Raw genomic sequence first — 15,648 nt, 5'->3', positions numbered from 1 at the left:
TAAAATAAAATTACCAATCATAATAATTAACAATTAATTTTAACATTAATTTTCGATGTTTTGTAATTGAAAAAAAGTTAAAAATATAAATGAATTAATAAAATATAATTAAGCAACCCATACTTCAGGTACGTATAAGAGGGAGCATTATATTCTATTATAGTGTAATATATTGTATCTTATTGTATCATTATAACATATAATGATATTTAAAGAAAAAAAAAAACAAAAAACCAAAAACAAACACAACTTTAATATTCAAAGTAATATGAACCCATTATAGACTAGACCCACCACTACCATTATACTTACAAGTTTTATTGTAGTTCAAGAAATTTAAGTTAATCAAGATATTTCAAAAAATTATAATTGGATTTGTAGAAAAAGAAAAAGATGAAAATAAAGACGTAAATATTAAAGTTTTATTTAATAAAAAGTCAATATATCTTATTATCATATTATATAATTAATACAGTATATTGTTTTTTGAGGTATATTTTGTATTGTTAGTATAGTATGAATCTAGGATATTAATTTAGTATATCTTATTATGATTAGTACCATAATAAAAAGAGCCCCAAGAAAAATAAATTATAATCATACATTAAACTAAGCATTTCATAATCGAATACATTTATATCTCATACGTTATTTTATCAAATACATTTCTTTTATGCAATTTCAAGCATGGCCGGCCCTAAATGATATTGAACCCTAGGAAAAAATAGGTATTAGGGGTCCTTTTGTATGAATTTTCTAAAAATTATAGGTTCTTTTTTAAATAATTTTTTTAAAAGTGGATCCTTGGAATAAGGGCCCTAGGCATGAGCCTAGCTCACCTTAGCACAGAGCCAGCTCCGGTCTCAAGTAAACAGCCTTATTTTTTCCTAGCTCACCTTAGCACAGAGCCAGCTCCGGTCTCAAGTAAACAGCATTATTTTTTCAGTGTAGTCTGTTCTGTTACGAGGAAGTAAAACAGGACATATTTATAATTGATATATATATATATATTTATTTATACTAGATAGAAACTACCTCCAATGCGTTTTATCTTCTTATGGACATTATAATATATAATTAATTAAATAATGATTTGAGTGTTGTAAACAATATAAGAAAAGTATTATTAAATAGGAATGATTCGCTTAAATACTTTTTGACACTTCTCAATACGCTTTGGAGCTGATTTTAGTACTATTCAAGATGGTATATGTCATTTAGATTTTCGAGCTGATTCTCTTCTTCCAAGCTGAAATAATGAATTAATACTTTGCAATTACAATAATATTATTAACGGATTTTTTTCTAAAATAACCAAAAAGTAGTAAAAAATATCATTTTTACTGTAGCACGAAATATTTTACATTTGTACAAAACAAAATTTCAAAATTACAGAAATACTATACTTGCTCTCTCTCTCTTGCAGGCAGCAACCTGTCCTCTCTTAGGCGACACGCACGGTGATTTCTGCTTGAAACAACATCCAAACTCGACCTCAAACAACAACAAAACCACAGACCAGACGTCTCTCAGGTGATCCATGATGATTTCGATTTCAAACAACAGCCAAATTTGACCTTAAACAACAACAAAACTACAGAGCATTTCAATCTGAAACAATACCCCAACTACAAACGATCTAGATCTGAAAAGCAACACCACAACGACAACATATCTCGATCTGAAAACAAAACCACAACTACAACCCGATCTCGATCTGAGAAAGCAGCAACGTCAAAACACCATAGCTGCCGGCGATCTGGACCTGACAGCAACAACAACAAAATCTAAAACATTGTTGCTTTTGGGTTGTTGGCATGTTGTGTTGACGTTGTTGCCAATGGTCCTAGCATACAACTTGTATAGAAAAGTAGACAATGCAAGATCAACACAAAATGAACATCAAGTCAACAACGGTCTCTAATTTTGATGGTGTTGTTGTTGTGAAAATTTGAAGAAGAATAAGAAGAAAAAAGAATGAAAGAAAGAGATGGAGAGAGAGTTATTAGACACGAGAAAAGAAAAAGGGGAGTAATAACTTCTAAGCATCATAAAAGAAAAGAGAAATAATAATAAAGTTAAAAAGGACCTCACAAGTCAAAGACTCATAAATGCTTCACAACTTTTTATGCAACTTTTGTTTTTATTGCATTAAAAAAAATATAAATAACACTTTATACCTACTCCACTCCACTCCACTCCGCTCATCTCTCTCTCTCTCTCTCCTTTAAAAACTCTATATTGTTAATTCTAGGTTAAAAGTTTGGAAAAATAACATTTTTAATTCTGAACTGAATCAGTTTATGATGTGTTGCTTTTCTGTTGATGATAGTTTTTTTTTATATATCTTTAACAATATATATTGTGTTGTTTTGGTGTTGAGACGGTGTTGCCGAAACTGAAATATGGGACAACACTATCAAAACGTTAGACAAATGATCAAACAACTCAACATAAATCCTAAAACAAGATTTAAGCAACAAACCAAAAACATAGAAAGAATCATCAACATGAGATCAACACGAAAACAATAGGAAAACTGAAAAATAACAAAATAAATCAAATCAAATGCAACAACAATAACAAAAATAAATCAAAAGATGAAAGCATAAAAAAAACAACTTATAAGCAATTAAAGATCAACATAACCATTAAAGATCTAAAGAAAAACTCATTGAGTCATAAAACCTAGATCAACATAAGTAACACCAGAACAACATCAGTCCAACAACATAAAAGAAAATAAGAAATCATACAACAATCATACATAAACAACACAACAACAGATAAGAAAATAAGAAATTAGTTTTGCTCGCATTAACTCCTGTGCTTCCTTGAAGCATATTCATGTTTATGATTTCTTTTTGGAATCAGCTAGTTTTCCATGAGAGATGATATATACATAGGCATTTATGAACTTTTGGAGGTCCAATAAAAGAGAGAAAGAGATAAAAATGTGAACTTTTGGCATTTTCAATGCAAGAATGACAAGAAAGATCCACTTCCAACTTTTTTTAATAAGTATTATAGAAAATATATATAAAATAAATAAATAAAAAATCATTCCACGGACACTTTTTTTTTCTTTTAATGAAAAGAAACCTAAACAAATTAAAAAACAATAAAAGAAGATAGTGATCAAAATATGGAGTACAACCAATAAAGCAACACAAGTTTTTAGGAAAAATCAAAAAATTAAGAGTCTAAAGTGTGATTGTGTATCAAAAAAAGAATAAATAGAGAGAAGAGTGGGAAGAGCATAAAAGAAAAGTTGAAATTTAAAATATTAAAGAAATACAAATAATCATTACAAAATACACGGATTAGACAAAGTAATATAATTGTAATATATAAACTTAATGTACCGTATAAACAAAAAAAAATGAATAGCAAAAAAGTAAAAACTACCGCGCGGCATTAAATATGTTAAAATTGTGTCATTTTTGACACTTTAGGTAAAATTCTCTATTATTAATTATAATAATATTTAAATCTCAACTTATTCTTTCCAAAAAATTCTCTTCTTCTTGAAAACAGGGTATATAACAGATCTATTTGTAATAATATGAATCATTCTACTCAGTATTAATTATATACAATTTTGAGATTAAACACATGATCAATCTTAGTATCTTCTAATCCACATAGAAAGTAGATCTAGAAAGGAAATATATAACATGATCAGAAATCTTCCCTTACTGTGTAAACCGATTATTAATATGTAAAACTACATGTAACTCTATACAAATAAATATGATTGGATTATATGGGTATTTTATTTTATTAAGAATTCCAATGTAAATTAATAAAATAAACCTGCTATGCCATCGAATTTTCGTTTTATATTTGCATCAATTAACTAACTTATTAATTCAACACTTTGAGAGTCAATCTCATTAGAATATGAATTTATATTATTACTTACGAAACAACACTTATTTATTAAGAAAACAGAGAAAGTTGTTATTAACAACATCATTAACCGTCCAACTATAAAATTAATGCTGAAATGGCACCTTCAGTATCCTCAATGATGACCAATGCTATTAGAAAATAATACAAAAAAAATTCAAAATATTTAGGGGATTTTTATATAATTTTATTTTTTAAATTTTGGTCCTTTTTTCTATATAAAAGCTCCCCTTGGTCCCATGTAAAACTGTCTTCTGAGTGTGAGCATAATTTGAACACAACACAAACATACGACAAAAGATAATATGGAACAATATAAGACAACAGAACAAAGGTTTTACTTCAAACTTACTAGATGATCAAGGTTATTACAAAGTCACGGTTCACAAAGAGAAAAAACACTCTCAAATTCGCAAGAAAGCATTAATCTTAACACTCACTGTATAGAACAAAAGAGACTACATAAGTTATAATAATGGCACAAAGAATGGGCCCTCACCTGAAAACTGAAATTGTTTTGTTCTGTAAAATGACACATCATTATCAAAGTCCATGGTCTCATCCCCTTCAGTTTCACTTCCACTTTCCTCAGCATCTAAATGATCTGAGTCATCAATTAAATCATCAAGATTTAACATGCGAACTCCACACTTTTTCACTCTACACTTGCCAACGTTAACTAGTGCTTCCCAATCATGTTGGTCAAGGTGAAAATCAAATGACACTATCTGTACTGCATTTGCATTAAGATCCTCACTGTACTCCTCAAGAATACACCCCATAAACATGTGATCTGAATTGAGAATTCCAATCTCAACAAATGCGTCCTCGTTTTCTGGTATGTGGATACTCCAACTACGCTTGTTGCTTTCACCATTATTGGTTTTGTAATTGTACTCGCATCGAAAATTCAAATGGTTAATATCAAAACAGTAGTGATCAAATTCGATGACAACACAAAATACATAACCCAAAAAGTTGGAATTATAAGACTGTGGACAAAGATTGACATCAACTGAAGATCCTTCTGACACATTATCAAAAAAATCCGCAAATTCATTTCCTGGACAACATAAATTCATTCTGGGAAAAATATTTTTCTGCAACACAATTTAGAGAAATTATTAATTATTATAATAATTAATTTTAATTATTATTACCAAAGAAAGAAAAACACTAACATACCTTTGGTTGTAGACCAAAATAAGTTGCCTGAGGGAAGAGATATTTCCAGAAGTCAGTCACTATTTTGTTGTATTTTTCAATATTCCATCTTGAGCAACCACAAAAATGGTATGGTTGTTTGTCACTATATGAGACCAAGCATCGACATGAATCGACCATGAAATTAGGTACGACGAAAGTTTCGGTAGTGTCACAACGTTGTAACAAATATAAAACCATATTAGAAAGTCGTTTGATGCTCACTAGTCCTTCATCAATCATTGATCCACATGGTTCAGATTCCATCAATGGTAATGAAGATAAACCAAGGTTCTAGTCAGGGATTTAGAATATGTTTTTATAGCTCAGATCCACTTCAATCTTAAATTGGAAATCAGCCGTCACAGCAGGCAAACTTTGAAGTTTTGAACATTTAGAAAGGCACAGCCATTGAAGATGGCTCATATTGTATATGTTGTTTGGAATAAACTCTAGATTATTACATCTCCTTAAACTCAGCCGTTCAAGCCCAATAAGATTTTCAATTGACAAGGGTAACTTTATAATTCCTGTTTGATCTAGATGAAGGTTTCTCAAACTTTTCATTGGCTCTGAGATTTCTGGGAAACTTTTCAATTCTGAGCAATCAGATAGGTTTAGACTCACAAGAGATGTCAGCTTACAGATACTCGTTGGTAGGGTTTCAAGCTCTGTGCAATTCATTAGACATAGATGCTCAAGACTAGAGAGATTTTCTAAGGAAGACGAAGGCACTTCTTTTATCTTAGTTCCCCTCAAGTCTAATAATCTAATTTTCTTTGGAAGCTGCTCAGGAAACCTATCAAAAGATAAACAACCATCTAAATATAGATGATTTAGAGACTCCAACTGTCCAATTCCACTCGGAAGATTCTTGAGGCATTTACAATTGCTAAGATCCAAAATAGAAAGATGAACAAGAGACCAAATTGAAGAGTGCAGCTCTTCTATGGCAGTGGAAGATAAACAAATGTATTTAATGTTCCCAGACATCTCTGAGAGAACTTTAAGAGTAGAGCAGCCACCGAGATTAAGAAAGTAGTTTATGCGTTCATAAGATTCGAACCACGCTGGTTTATGATCAGTCTCCTCAGGTCTCCAATAATTGATATTATTGTGAGCAAGAATTTGTTGAAATTTGAGTGAAGGAGCTTCTTCCAAACTCTCACAGCCTTTAACAAATAGACTCTTCAAATTAGCTTGAGATAAATCTGGCATATGAATCAAATTCTTTGAAAAACTGAGATCGACAACTTTTAAGCTCTCAAGACACTGTAACAAAAGGAAATGGTGGCAAAAATAAATAAATAAATATATTCCTAGCTCACGTACGTATATAAAGTTAAATTATATATTAAAGGATAAATATACGTACCTTGAATTCGTTTGGAAGTTGCTCCAACTTGCTAAAGGGCATGTTGAGTTCCACAAGATGTTGTGGCACAAAACTTGATGGTAAAGACTTGAATGGGTAGCAAGGACAATTGAGATATCTAAGAGAATCAGGAAGTGTATCAAGACCATGAGGAAGTTGAAATTTGCACTTCTCCATTTGTTTACAATCTTCAAATAATATTTGAAGTAGTCTTAGATTGTACATTTCTCTAAAGACTGTAGGCTTCAATTTGAAATGACTCCCTTTATTGATCCCAGAGAAATTTAGGAATATTCCTTCAACTTTTTCGCTACCCTGAAAATTATACTTTCTATCATTATTTTCACATTATAGTTTGTTTTATTTTCCACTAGTATATATATACAAGTTAATGAGGACATACTTACTGTGTTATTTTTTAAGACATGACAAATGTCTTCTGTAATCCATAGTCTGCTACGCATTCCAGGCTCTTTGATGCATTCTTGACGAACAATTCCCCGGCCCATTTTTTGTATCAAATCATGCATCCATAGTGTGGTCTCATTCTCATAATCTATCTCAAATATCAAACATCTATCAATGAGAACTCTAATCACATCCGCAAACGTACAATCATCATCCAATATTCCTCCCACAAAATCCTTATCCTTGCCTTTGAAAAAGAATGCGATATCTAGAAATACACCCCTTTGTTTATTGTCTAGCCCATCATAACTTATCCTCAATATATTTTGAATCTTTTGGTTGGGAAACACTTTCAACTTGTTTATTGCACTATTCCACTCTTCTTCACTTTTCGAATACAAATGAGAACCTAAAACTTTAAGAGCCAATGGCATTCCTGCGGCATAATTCACTACTTTTATTGACAACTCCATAAAACTAGTTGGTGGAAAATCACTTTTGAATCCATTCAAACTAAAGAGTTGAAGAGCCTCATCATCGTCTAGTTGATTTGCCATGTAGATTTGATCAACCCCAATATTCTTAAGTATTTGTTGATCTCTAGTAGTTATAATTACTCTACTTCCATGACATAACCAATCACGATCTCCACATAATAATTGCTCAAATTGATCTACATCATCCAAATCATCAAGAACAATTAGTACTTTTTTACGACAAAGTCTATCCTTCTCAAACATGTTGATCATGACTATATCTTGATTTTTTTCCTTATTCAATAACTCAGAATAAAGTTGTTTCCTCAAACTGGGCCCATTATGTTTTTCCCATTCTTCCCTAACATTTTCAAGAAAGCAGTAACCTTCGAACCGATTGTAAATTTGAGTAAATAAGGCTCGCGCTAGAGTTGTCTTACCCATGCCGCCCATGCCGCAAATGCCCAAAATTGGAACACATAATAACAATGATTCAAGATGTTCAATGCGTCTGCTCATTCCAACAAGACCATTTTTCAAATAGTCACTACTTGATGACAAAGAATTCAGTTTCTTCAAGATGTCTTCGACAATTTTCTCAATTAAGTCGGACTCACACCTAGAACAAAACGAAATAAAAAAAGTTTTTATCAGTTGGAGTGGAATTAATCAATGAGCTCTAAATGTATCTTTATCTTGCACTTGCATGTTTATATAATATTATCAAAGATTTAAATATAATAAACTTTCATTGTGTTACATAAAAACAAATGGAGAGAATATTGTCAAGGATCTTTTATATAAACTTCATTAAATTCTCTATTTTATAAACAAAAGCAGGGGAGTTTCTTCAACATTTAGATCTTTATTGACAAGAATCTCCATCTAAAAATCAATTGGTGATTAGTGGAGTTACACATATTCTTATTAATGGTTCAATATTCTTACACTTATTCCATCTGGGACACCATAATCTAATATTTATAATAAGTTAAATAAATAAAGTAATAAAAAAATGGTACCTAGTTATGGGTGCATTGCAGCCAGAAAGATTAGCTGCAGATGTTAAAGCAGTCCTCCATTGACTCAATCTATCAGACTCACTTCCAAAGCGTTCTTCAAGTGCACCAAATGCAACTCCAAAATTCCCTGATTGTTTTCTGATATCACATGGACTCACATGATAACGTTCCCAGGGTACTTTTCAGCGTTACGTCATCCATTTCTTCCTCCTCAAAGTCCAGATGTGGTTCATCTTCAGCCACGCTTGCAGGGGGAGGAGGAGGTGGGTTCAAAGGTGCAACGGCGGTCGCCTGTCCAGCTTTCCTTGCAGTTTTCGCCATTGGTTTTCTCAACAATGATAAATCAAGCTTTCAATGAAAGCACCAGAATGTTGACCCAGATTTTGGTCAACTGACACAGAGTCAGAATATGCTTGATGTGAATTAATGCGTTGAGAAGAATCGAATGACGAAAAGTAATAAGAACACGATGTTTTATAGTGGTTCGGCCCCAGGATCTGGTAATGACCTACGTCCACTTTGACTGTTATTGATATAAGAATCAAAGGAGTGATCAAAGAACAAGGGTTCAATGAGTTTCACTAACCTCTGAAGAACAATACAATATTTCAGATAGAATTGCACTAGTATCAAGTAATTCGAAAGCCAAAAGTCCCTCCCTTGAGCTATCTTTTTCTATTTATAGGCTCAAGGGGGATTACATGATTTAGTTGCCGATATTCTCTCCTAAATAATCGGATATTCAGGAGATTGTGTGAGTTAAATTCGGGATCTACAAAGATCTTTACAGTAATATTACATTGTATGCGAACCATCGACCAGACTGGTCGCAGGTAAGACTGGGTTGCTTACTGCTTTTAATTCGTCTTCTGGTCGATACACTAGCAGAGCTCTTCCAGGTGTCAGCCACGTGTCCAGGGATCAGTTGCCACGTCATCAATGGCAATTTTTTGGATAACAGTTGAGAACTACCAACTTTTAGGAGTAGTTAACTAAAATTAGACACTAAATATATTTAGTTGAACTTTACCCATTATTATCATGAGACTTCCCAAATTACCCTTATTTGAGCACATGGTTCTAAGTGTTGTTGTAATGTGTATTATATGTGTCATATTATAGTTAAATTGGAAATGCATTCTAATTGTAGCGTGTTTAAGGAGAGAAAAAAGCATGTAATTGAAGGGGTATAATGGGTACATTAATTGAAAATTTGGGTACTGAAATAAGAGTTAAAAATAGTGGGTGAAAATTAAAGTGGATCATTTAAAATGGGTACCGGGTCTAATTTCCACCAAAAATAAATCAAAAGATGAAAGCATAAAAAAACAACTTATAAATAACTAAAGATCAATATAACCATTAAAGATATAGAGAAAAACTCATTGAGTCATAAAACCTAGATCAACATAAGTAACACCAGAACAACATCAGTCCAACAACATAAAAGAAAATAAGAAATCACACAACAATCATACATAAACAACACAACAACAGTCCAACAACAGATCAAAAAATAAGAAATTAGTTTTGCTCGCATTAGCTTCTGTGCTTCCTTGAAGCATATTCGTGTTTATGATTTCTTTTTGGAATCAACTAGTGTTGACCTAGATTTTGGCCAACTGACACGGAGTCAAATATGCTTGATGTGGACAAACACGTTGAAATGAATGTGATGACAAAAACAATAAAGAACACAAGAGTTTATAGTGGTTCGGCCCCAGAATCTGGTAACAACCTACGTCCACTTGAACTGTTATTGATATAGGATTCAAAGGAGTGATCAGAGGACTAGGGTTCAATGAGTTTCACCAACCTCTGAAGAACAAGACAATATATCAAATATAAGAACTCTAATCTCCGATAATCAGAAAGCCCACCCCCATTCCCTTGAGCTATCTTTATCTATTTATAGGCTCAAGGAAGATTTACATTAATTTGTTACAGATATTATTTCCTAAATAATCGGATACTCAGGAAATCATGGGAGATAATTTCAGATTCTATCATAACTGCATAAGATTTCCTCCGTGTATAGCATGCGTACGACTAGGCTGGTCGTATATAGAGATCGAACGTTGTGGCAATAGATGCCTTCCTAGTCGATAGTCGAGCACGAATTCTGCCAGATGTCAGCCACGTGTATTAAATGTTTTCCATGACATCCATGCCTGTTTTTTGGATAACAACTAGTTTTCCATGAGAGATTATATATACATGGGCATTTATGAACTTTTGGAGGTTCTATAAAACAGAGAAAGAGATAAAAATGTGAACTTTTGGCATTTTCAATGCAAGAATGACAAAAAAGATCCACTTCCGACTTTTTTTAACAAGTATTATAAAAAAAATATATAAAAAAATAATTCCACCGACACTTTTTTTTTCTTTTAATGAAAAGAAACCTAAACAAATTAAAAAACAATAAAAGAAGATAATGATCAAAATATGGAGTACCACCAAAAAATCAACACAAGTTTTTAGGAAAAAACAAAAAAAAATTAAGAGTCTAAAGTGTGATCGTGTATCAGAAAAAGAATGAATAAAGAGAAGAATGAGAAGAGTGTAGAATAAAAGTGGAAAGAGTGGGAAGAGTGTTACGTTGAAATTTAAAATATTAAAGAAATACAAATAATCATTACAAAGTACACAGATTAGACAAAGTAGTATAATTGTAATATGTAAACTTAATATACCGTAAAAAAAAATGAACAGTAAAAAAGTAAAAATTACCATGTGACATTAAACATTTAAAATTGTGTCATTTTTGACACTTTATGTAAAATTCTCTATTATTAATCATAATAATATTTAAATCTGAACTTAATCTTCCAAAACAATTCTCTTCTTCTTGAAAACAGGGTATATAACAGATCTATTTATAATAATATGAATCATTCTTCTCAGTATTATATACAATTTTGAGATTAAACACATGATCAATCTTAGTATCTTCTAATCCACATAGAAAGTAGATCTAGAAAAGGAAATATATAACATGATCAGAAATCTTCCCTTACTGTGTAAACTAATTATTAATATGTAAAACTATATGTAACTCTATGAAAATAAATTGTTAATAATATAAGTTTTATTATTATGTAAAGGTAGTTTAGTCTTTACGCCTCTCATTATTTTAGCTATATATTTTGTTGCTCTTGTACTCTTATTTTCATCTCTTTTGACATAATGAAAACCTAGCCTCCCTTTTGATTCTCTCTAAAATCTCCTTTGTCTATTTTGCAAAATTATCATGGTATCAGAGCAATGTTCTTGAGTACTCTCAATTTGGTTGCGCTAGGATTATAATCTCGGTGATCGAACTGGCTCTGTCTTTGGCTTTGATTTTGAGGTTTTCGCACCAATCTTGGAGATTTCGCACTTTGTTCTATTTATTTGGATTTTGATTGTTCGTCATGGCTAGCGCAAAAGATGATTCGCTTCAGTCCATCAATGTGCAATTGAATGGGCAGAATTATTCGTATTGGCATTATGTTATGAAATTTTTTTTGAAAGGGAAACATATGTGGGGTTATGCTTCTGGAACTTCCACGAAACCGAAGAACGATAAGGATGAGAGCTTTGCAAAACAGTTGGATCTTTGGGATGCCAACAATTCGAAAATCATCACTTGGATCAACAACTTGGTTCAACAATCAATCGGTATCCAATTGGTGAAATATGAGACGGCGAAGGAAGTTTGGGAGCACTTGGAAAGGCTGTATACACAGTCTAATTTTGCAAAGCAGTATCAGTTGGAGATTGACATTCGGGCCCTTCAACAGAATAGCATGAACGTTCAGGAATTTTATTCTGCTATGTCTAATATGTGGGATCAACTTGCTTTGACTGAATCAGTGGAGTTACGGACATTTGCCCCTTACATTGCTCAGAGAGACGCACAACGTCTGGTTCAATTTTTGATGGCTCTTCGAGATGAGTTTGAAGGTCTTCGTGGAACAATCCTGCATCGCAGTCCTCTTCCGTCGGTTGATTTGGTGGTTAATGAGTTGTTAGCATAATAGATTCGCTTGAAGTCTCGTGTTGATAAAGGGGGGGGGGGGGGGGGGGGGGAAGGGGATTCTTCCTTCTCCGAATCCCTCTGTCTTTGCAGTTCCTCATCAGCCAGCCTCCAACAATCAACACAAGACTCAAGCCAAGGTTGGCTACGACGAATGCAGTTTTTGCAAGCAAAAGGGACACTGGAAGGCTCAATGTCCCAAACTGTTGAACAGGGCGCAATCACAGAATCAGTCTCCTCACTGGAAATCTGGCAACAAACCTTATCGACCTCTTCACCCTATGTCTTCGAACATGGCAGTTATTGTTCCACCTGCAGATTCTGGAAGCACTCCTAGTACCTCTATTGCTACACTCACAGAGCAGTTTCAGAAGTTCATTGCCTCGCAGCCACACACCATGTCAGCCTCCTCACACATAGGTTTGCCTTCTAGTAGTACACCAGGTATATCTTCCTCTATATGGGTCCTTGATTCTGGAGCTTCACATCATATGTCACCTAATTCCAATTCCTTCTTGTCCATTAAATCAACACCCTTTGTATCTGTCATGACCGCTGATGGCACTCCCATGCCATTAGCAGGGATTGGCTCGATTTGCACTCCAAAAATGTCATTCTCTGATGTATATCATATTCCAAATATTACTTTGAATCTTGTCTCTATTGGTCAATTATGTGACTTTGGTTTCTCAGTTATTTTCTCTAATTCTTGTTGTTATGTGCAGGATCCTCATTCCAAGAAGCTGATTGGGACAGGTCGTAGGCAGGGGGGCTTTACATTTTAGATGAGCTGAGAGTTCCTGATGTTGCAGCTTCTAGTGTCGATTTGTCGTCATTTCGTTTAAGTTCGTCTTCGTCTAGTTTTTATTTATGGCATTCTCATCTTGGACATGTATCTGGTTCACGTTTAAAGTACTTAGCTTCCACAGGAGCATTAGGAAAGTTACAAACCCATGATATTTCAGATTGTTGTGGTTGCAAATTGGCAAAATTTTTTGCTTTACCTTTTTATAAGAGTGTTTATGTTTCTCTTGCACCTTTTGATTTGATTCACTCTGATGTGTGGGGGCCACCACCCGTTCTAACAAAAGGTGGATCACGTTACTATGTCTCTTTTATTGATGATTATACTCGTTTTTGTTGGGTCTATCTTATGAAACATCGTTCAGATTTCCTCGCGATTTATCATATGTTTCGTGCTTTTGTTAAAACTCAACATAATACTGTTATCAAATGTTTTTTATGTGATTTGGGTGGTGAATATACCTCCAATCATTTCTCTGAATTGCTTGCTTTAGATGGTACCTTACATCAAACCTCATGTACTGATACACCAGAGCAAAATGGGGTTGCCGAAAGAAAACACAGACACATTGTTGAAATTGTTTGTTCTCTCTTATTGTCTGCTTATGTTCCTAGTGAGTTATGGGGGGAAGCCATTCTGATTGCAGTTCATTCAATCAATAGAATTCCATCATCTGTCACTTCAGGTCTGTCTCCATTTGAAAAACTTTATGGTCACGCTCCTGATTATTCTTCATTGAGAGTCTTTGGGTCCACATGTTTTGTTCTCCGTCCTCATGTTGAACGTAGTAAGCTTACTTCTCGTTCCGCTCTTTGTGTATTTCTTGGTTATGGTGAAGGTCAAAAAGGATATCGATGTTATGATCCTGTTAGTCAAAAACTCTATGTGTTCTCGTCATGTTGTGTTTCTTGAGCATATACCTTTCTACTATATTCCATCGGACACCCACAATCTACACAAATCTTATCTCACTCGTATTGATCCATTTGATTCTTGTACTGTTGGTACTCTTAACTCTGCAGATGTCGGTTCTCAGCCTGTCGAAGTCCCTTCTGTCCCTACTACTGCCCAAGATGCTTCTGAGATTGTGGATCCTGCTCCTCCTCCTCGCTACCCTCAAAGAATTCGTAAGTCCACACAATTAGCTGATTTTGTCTACTCCACTTATTCTGATTCTTTCTCTTCTTTTTTGACTTCTATTCACCAACTCTCTGAGCCCTCTTCCTATAAAGAGGTTATTCTTGACCCTCTTTGGCAGCAGGCAATGGCTGAAGAACTCTCTGCGTTGTACAAGACATGTACTTGGGATATTGTTCCTCTTCCTGTGGGGAAGCATGCTATTGGTTCCCGTTGGGTTTACAAGATCAAGATTAAGTCTGATGGGTCAGTAGAGCGGTACAAAGCTCGTTTGGTTGCTAAAGGCTTTGCTCAGGAGTATGGGATGGATTATGAGGAAACTTTCACTCCAGTTTCCAAATATACCACTATTCGTACTCTCATTGCTGTTGCGTCTGCTCGACAGTGGTCCATTTCTCAAATGGACATTAAAAACGCCTTCTTGAACGGGACTCTTCAAGAAGAAGTTTACATGATTCCTCCACCAGGTGTTCCTCATAATTCAGGAGAAGTTTGCAGATTGAAGAAGGCTCTTTATGGGCTTAAACAAGCTCCCCGAGCCTGGTTTGAAAACTTTTCCATCGTGATTACTTCTCTCGGCTCCCACCCCAGTGCACATGATTCAGCTCTCTTTGTTAGGTGTACTTCTTTTGGCCGCACTTTACTTTCTTTATTTGTTGATGATATGATTATCACCGGTGATGATGCGAATGGGATAACGGTGTTGAAAATGCACTTGACACGTGAATTTGAGATGAAAGATTTGGGTTCCCTACGGTACTTTTTAGGGATAGAAGTAGCTTACTCTCCTCGTGGCTATCTTCTTTCTCAATCTAAGTACATTGCTGATATTCTCGATCAGGCTCGTCTCTCTAATGCTCGCACTGTTGATACCCCTCTTGAGCTTAATGCCAGGTATTCTTCATCTGATGGTGTTGCCTTGTCAGATCCCTCTCTATATCGCACTCTGGTTGGTAGCTTAGTGTACCTTACTATCACTAGGCCAGACATCGCTTATGCAGTTCACATTGTCAGTCAGTTTGTTGCATCTCCCACTACCGTTCATTGGGCAGCAGTGCTTCGTATTCTTCGATATCTTCGGGGAACTCAATTTCAGAGTCTTCTTTTTCCATCTACGTCAACTTTAGAGTTACGCGCCTACTCAGATGCAGATTGGGGTTGTGATTGTACTGATCGCAAATCTACCATTGGTTTTTGTATATTTTTTGGAGATTCTCTTATTTCTTGGAAGAGTAAAAAATAGACTATTGTTTCTCGATCGTCTACAAAAGCAGAATATCGTGTCTCCA

The 15,648-nt window shown here is 34.2% G+C and overlaps 1 protein-coding gene across 2 annotated transcripts; it reads right to left on the bottom strand.

Moving 5' to 3' along the window:
• Nucleotides 1–4,396: 4,396 nt before the first annotated feature.
• On the bottom strand, nt 4,397–7,989 carry LOC133789137 (disease resistance protein RUN1-like). Of its 2 annotated transcripts, XR_009873500.1 has the most exons (4): nt 6,898–7,989; nt 6,491–6,805; nt 5,098–6,387; nt 4,397–5,012 (listed from the first exon to the last, which is right to left on the bottom strand). XR_009873500.1 is itself a non-coding variant. In XM_062226876.1 (3 exons), the coding sequence occupies exons 1-3, from the start codon at nt 7,891–7,893 to the stop codon at nt 5,422–5,424; spliced, it is 2,277 nt and encodes a 758-aa protein (XP_062082860.1). In that variant the 5' UTR covers nt 7,894–7,989; the 3' UTR covers nt 5,078–5,421. The 2 variants fall into 2 exon arrangements, 1 of the variants encoding a protein (XP_062082860.1); XM_062226876.1 differs by lacking the exon at nt 4,397–5,012 and having other exon boundaries at nt 5,078–6,387.
• Nucleotides 7,990–15,648: the final 7,659 nt, after the last annotated feature.

Source organism: Humulus lupulus, chromosome 7 (genome assembly GCF_963169125.1).
Source record: "Humulus lupulus chromosome 7, drHumLupu1.1, whole genome shotgun sequence".
Lineage (NCBI taxonomy): Eukaryota > Viridiplantae > Streptophyta > Magnoliopsida > Rosales > Cannabaceae > Humulus > Humulus lupulus.
This window is presented reverse-complemented; position numbering and strand designations above follow the sequence as displayed.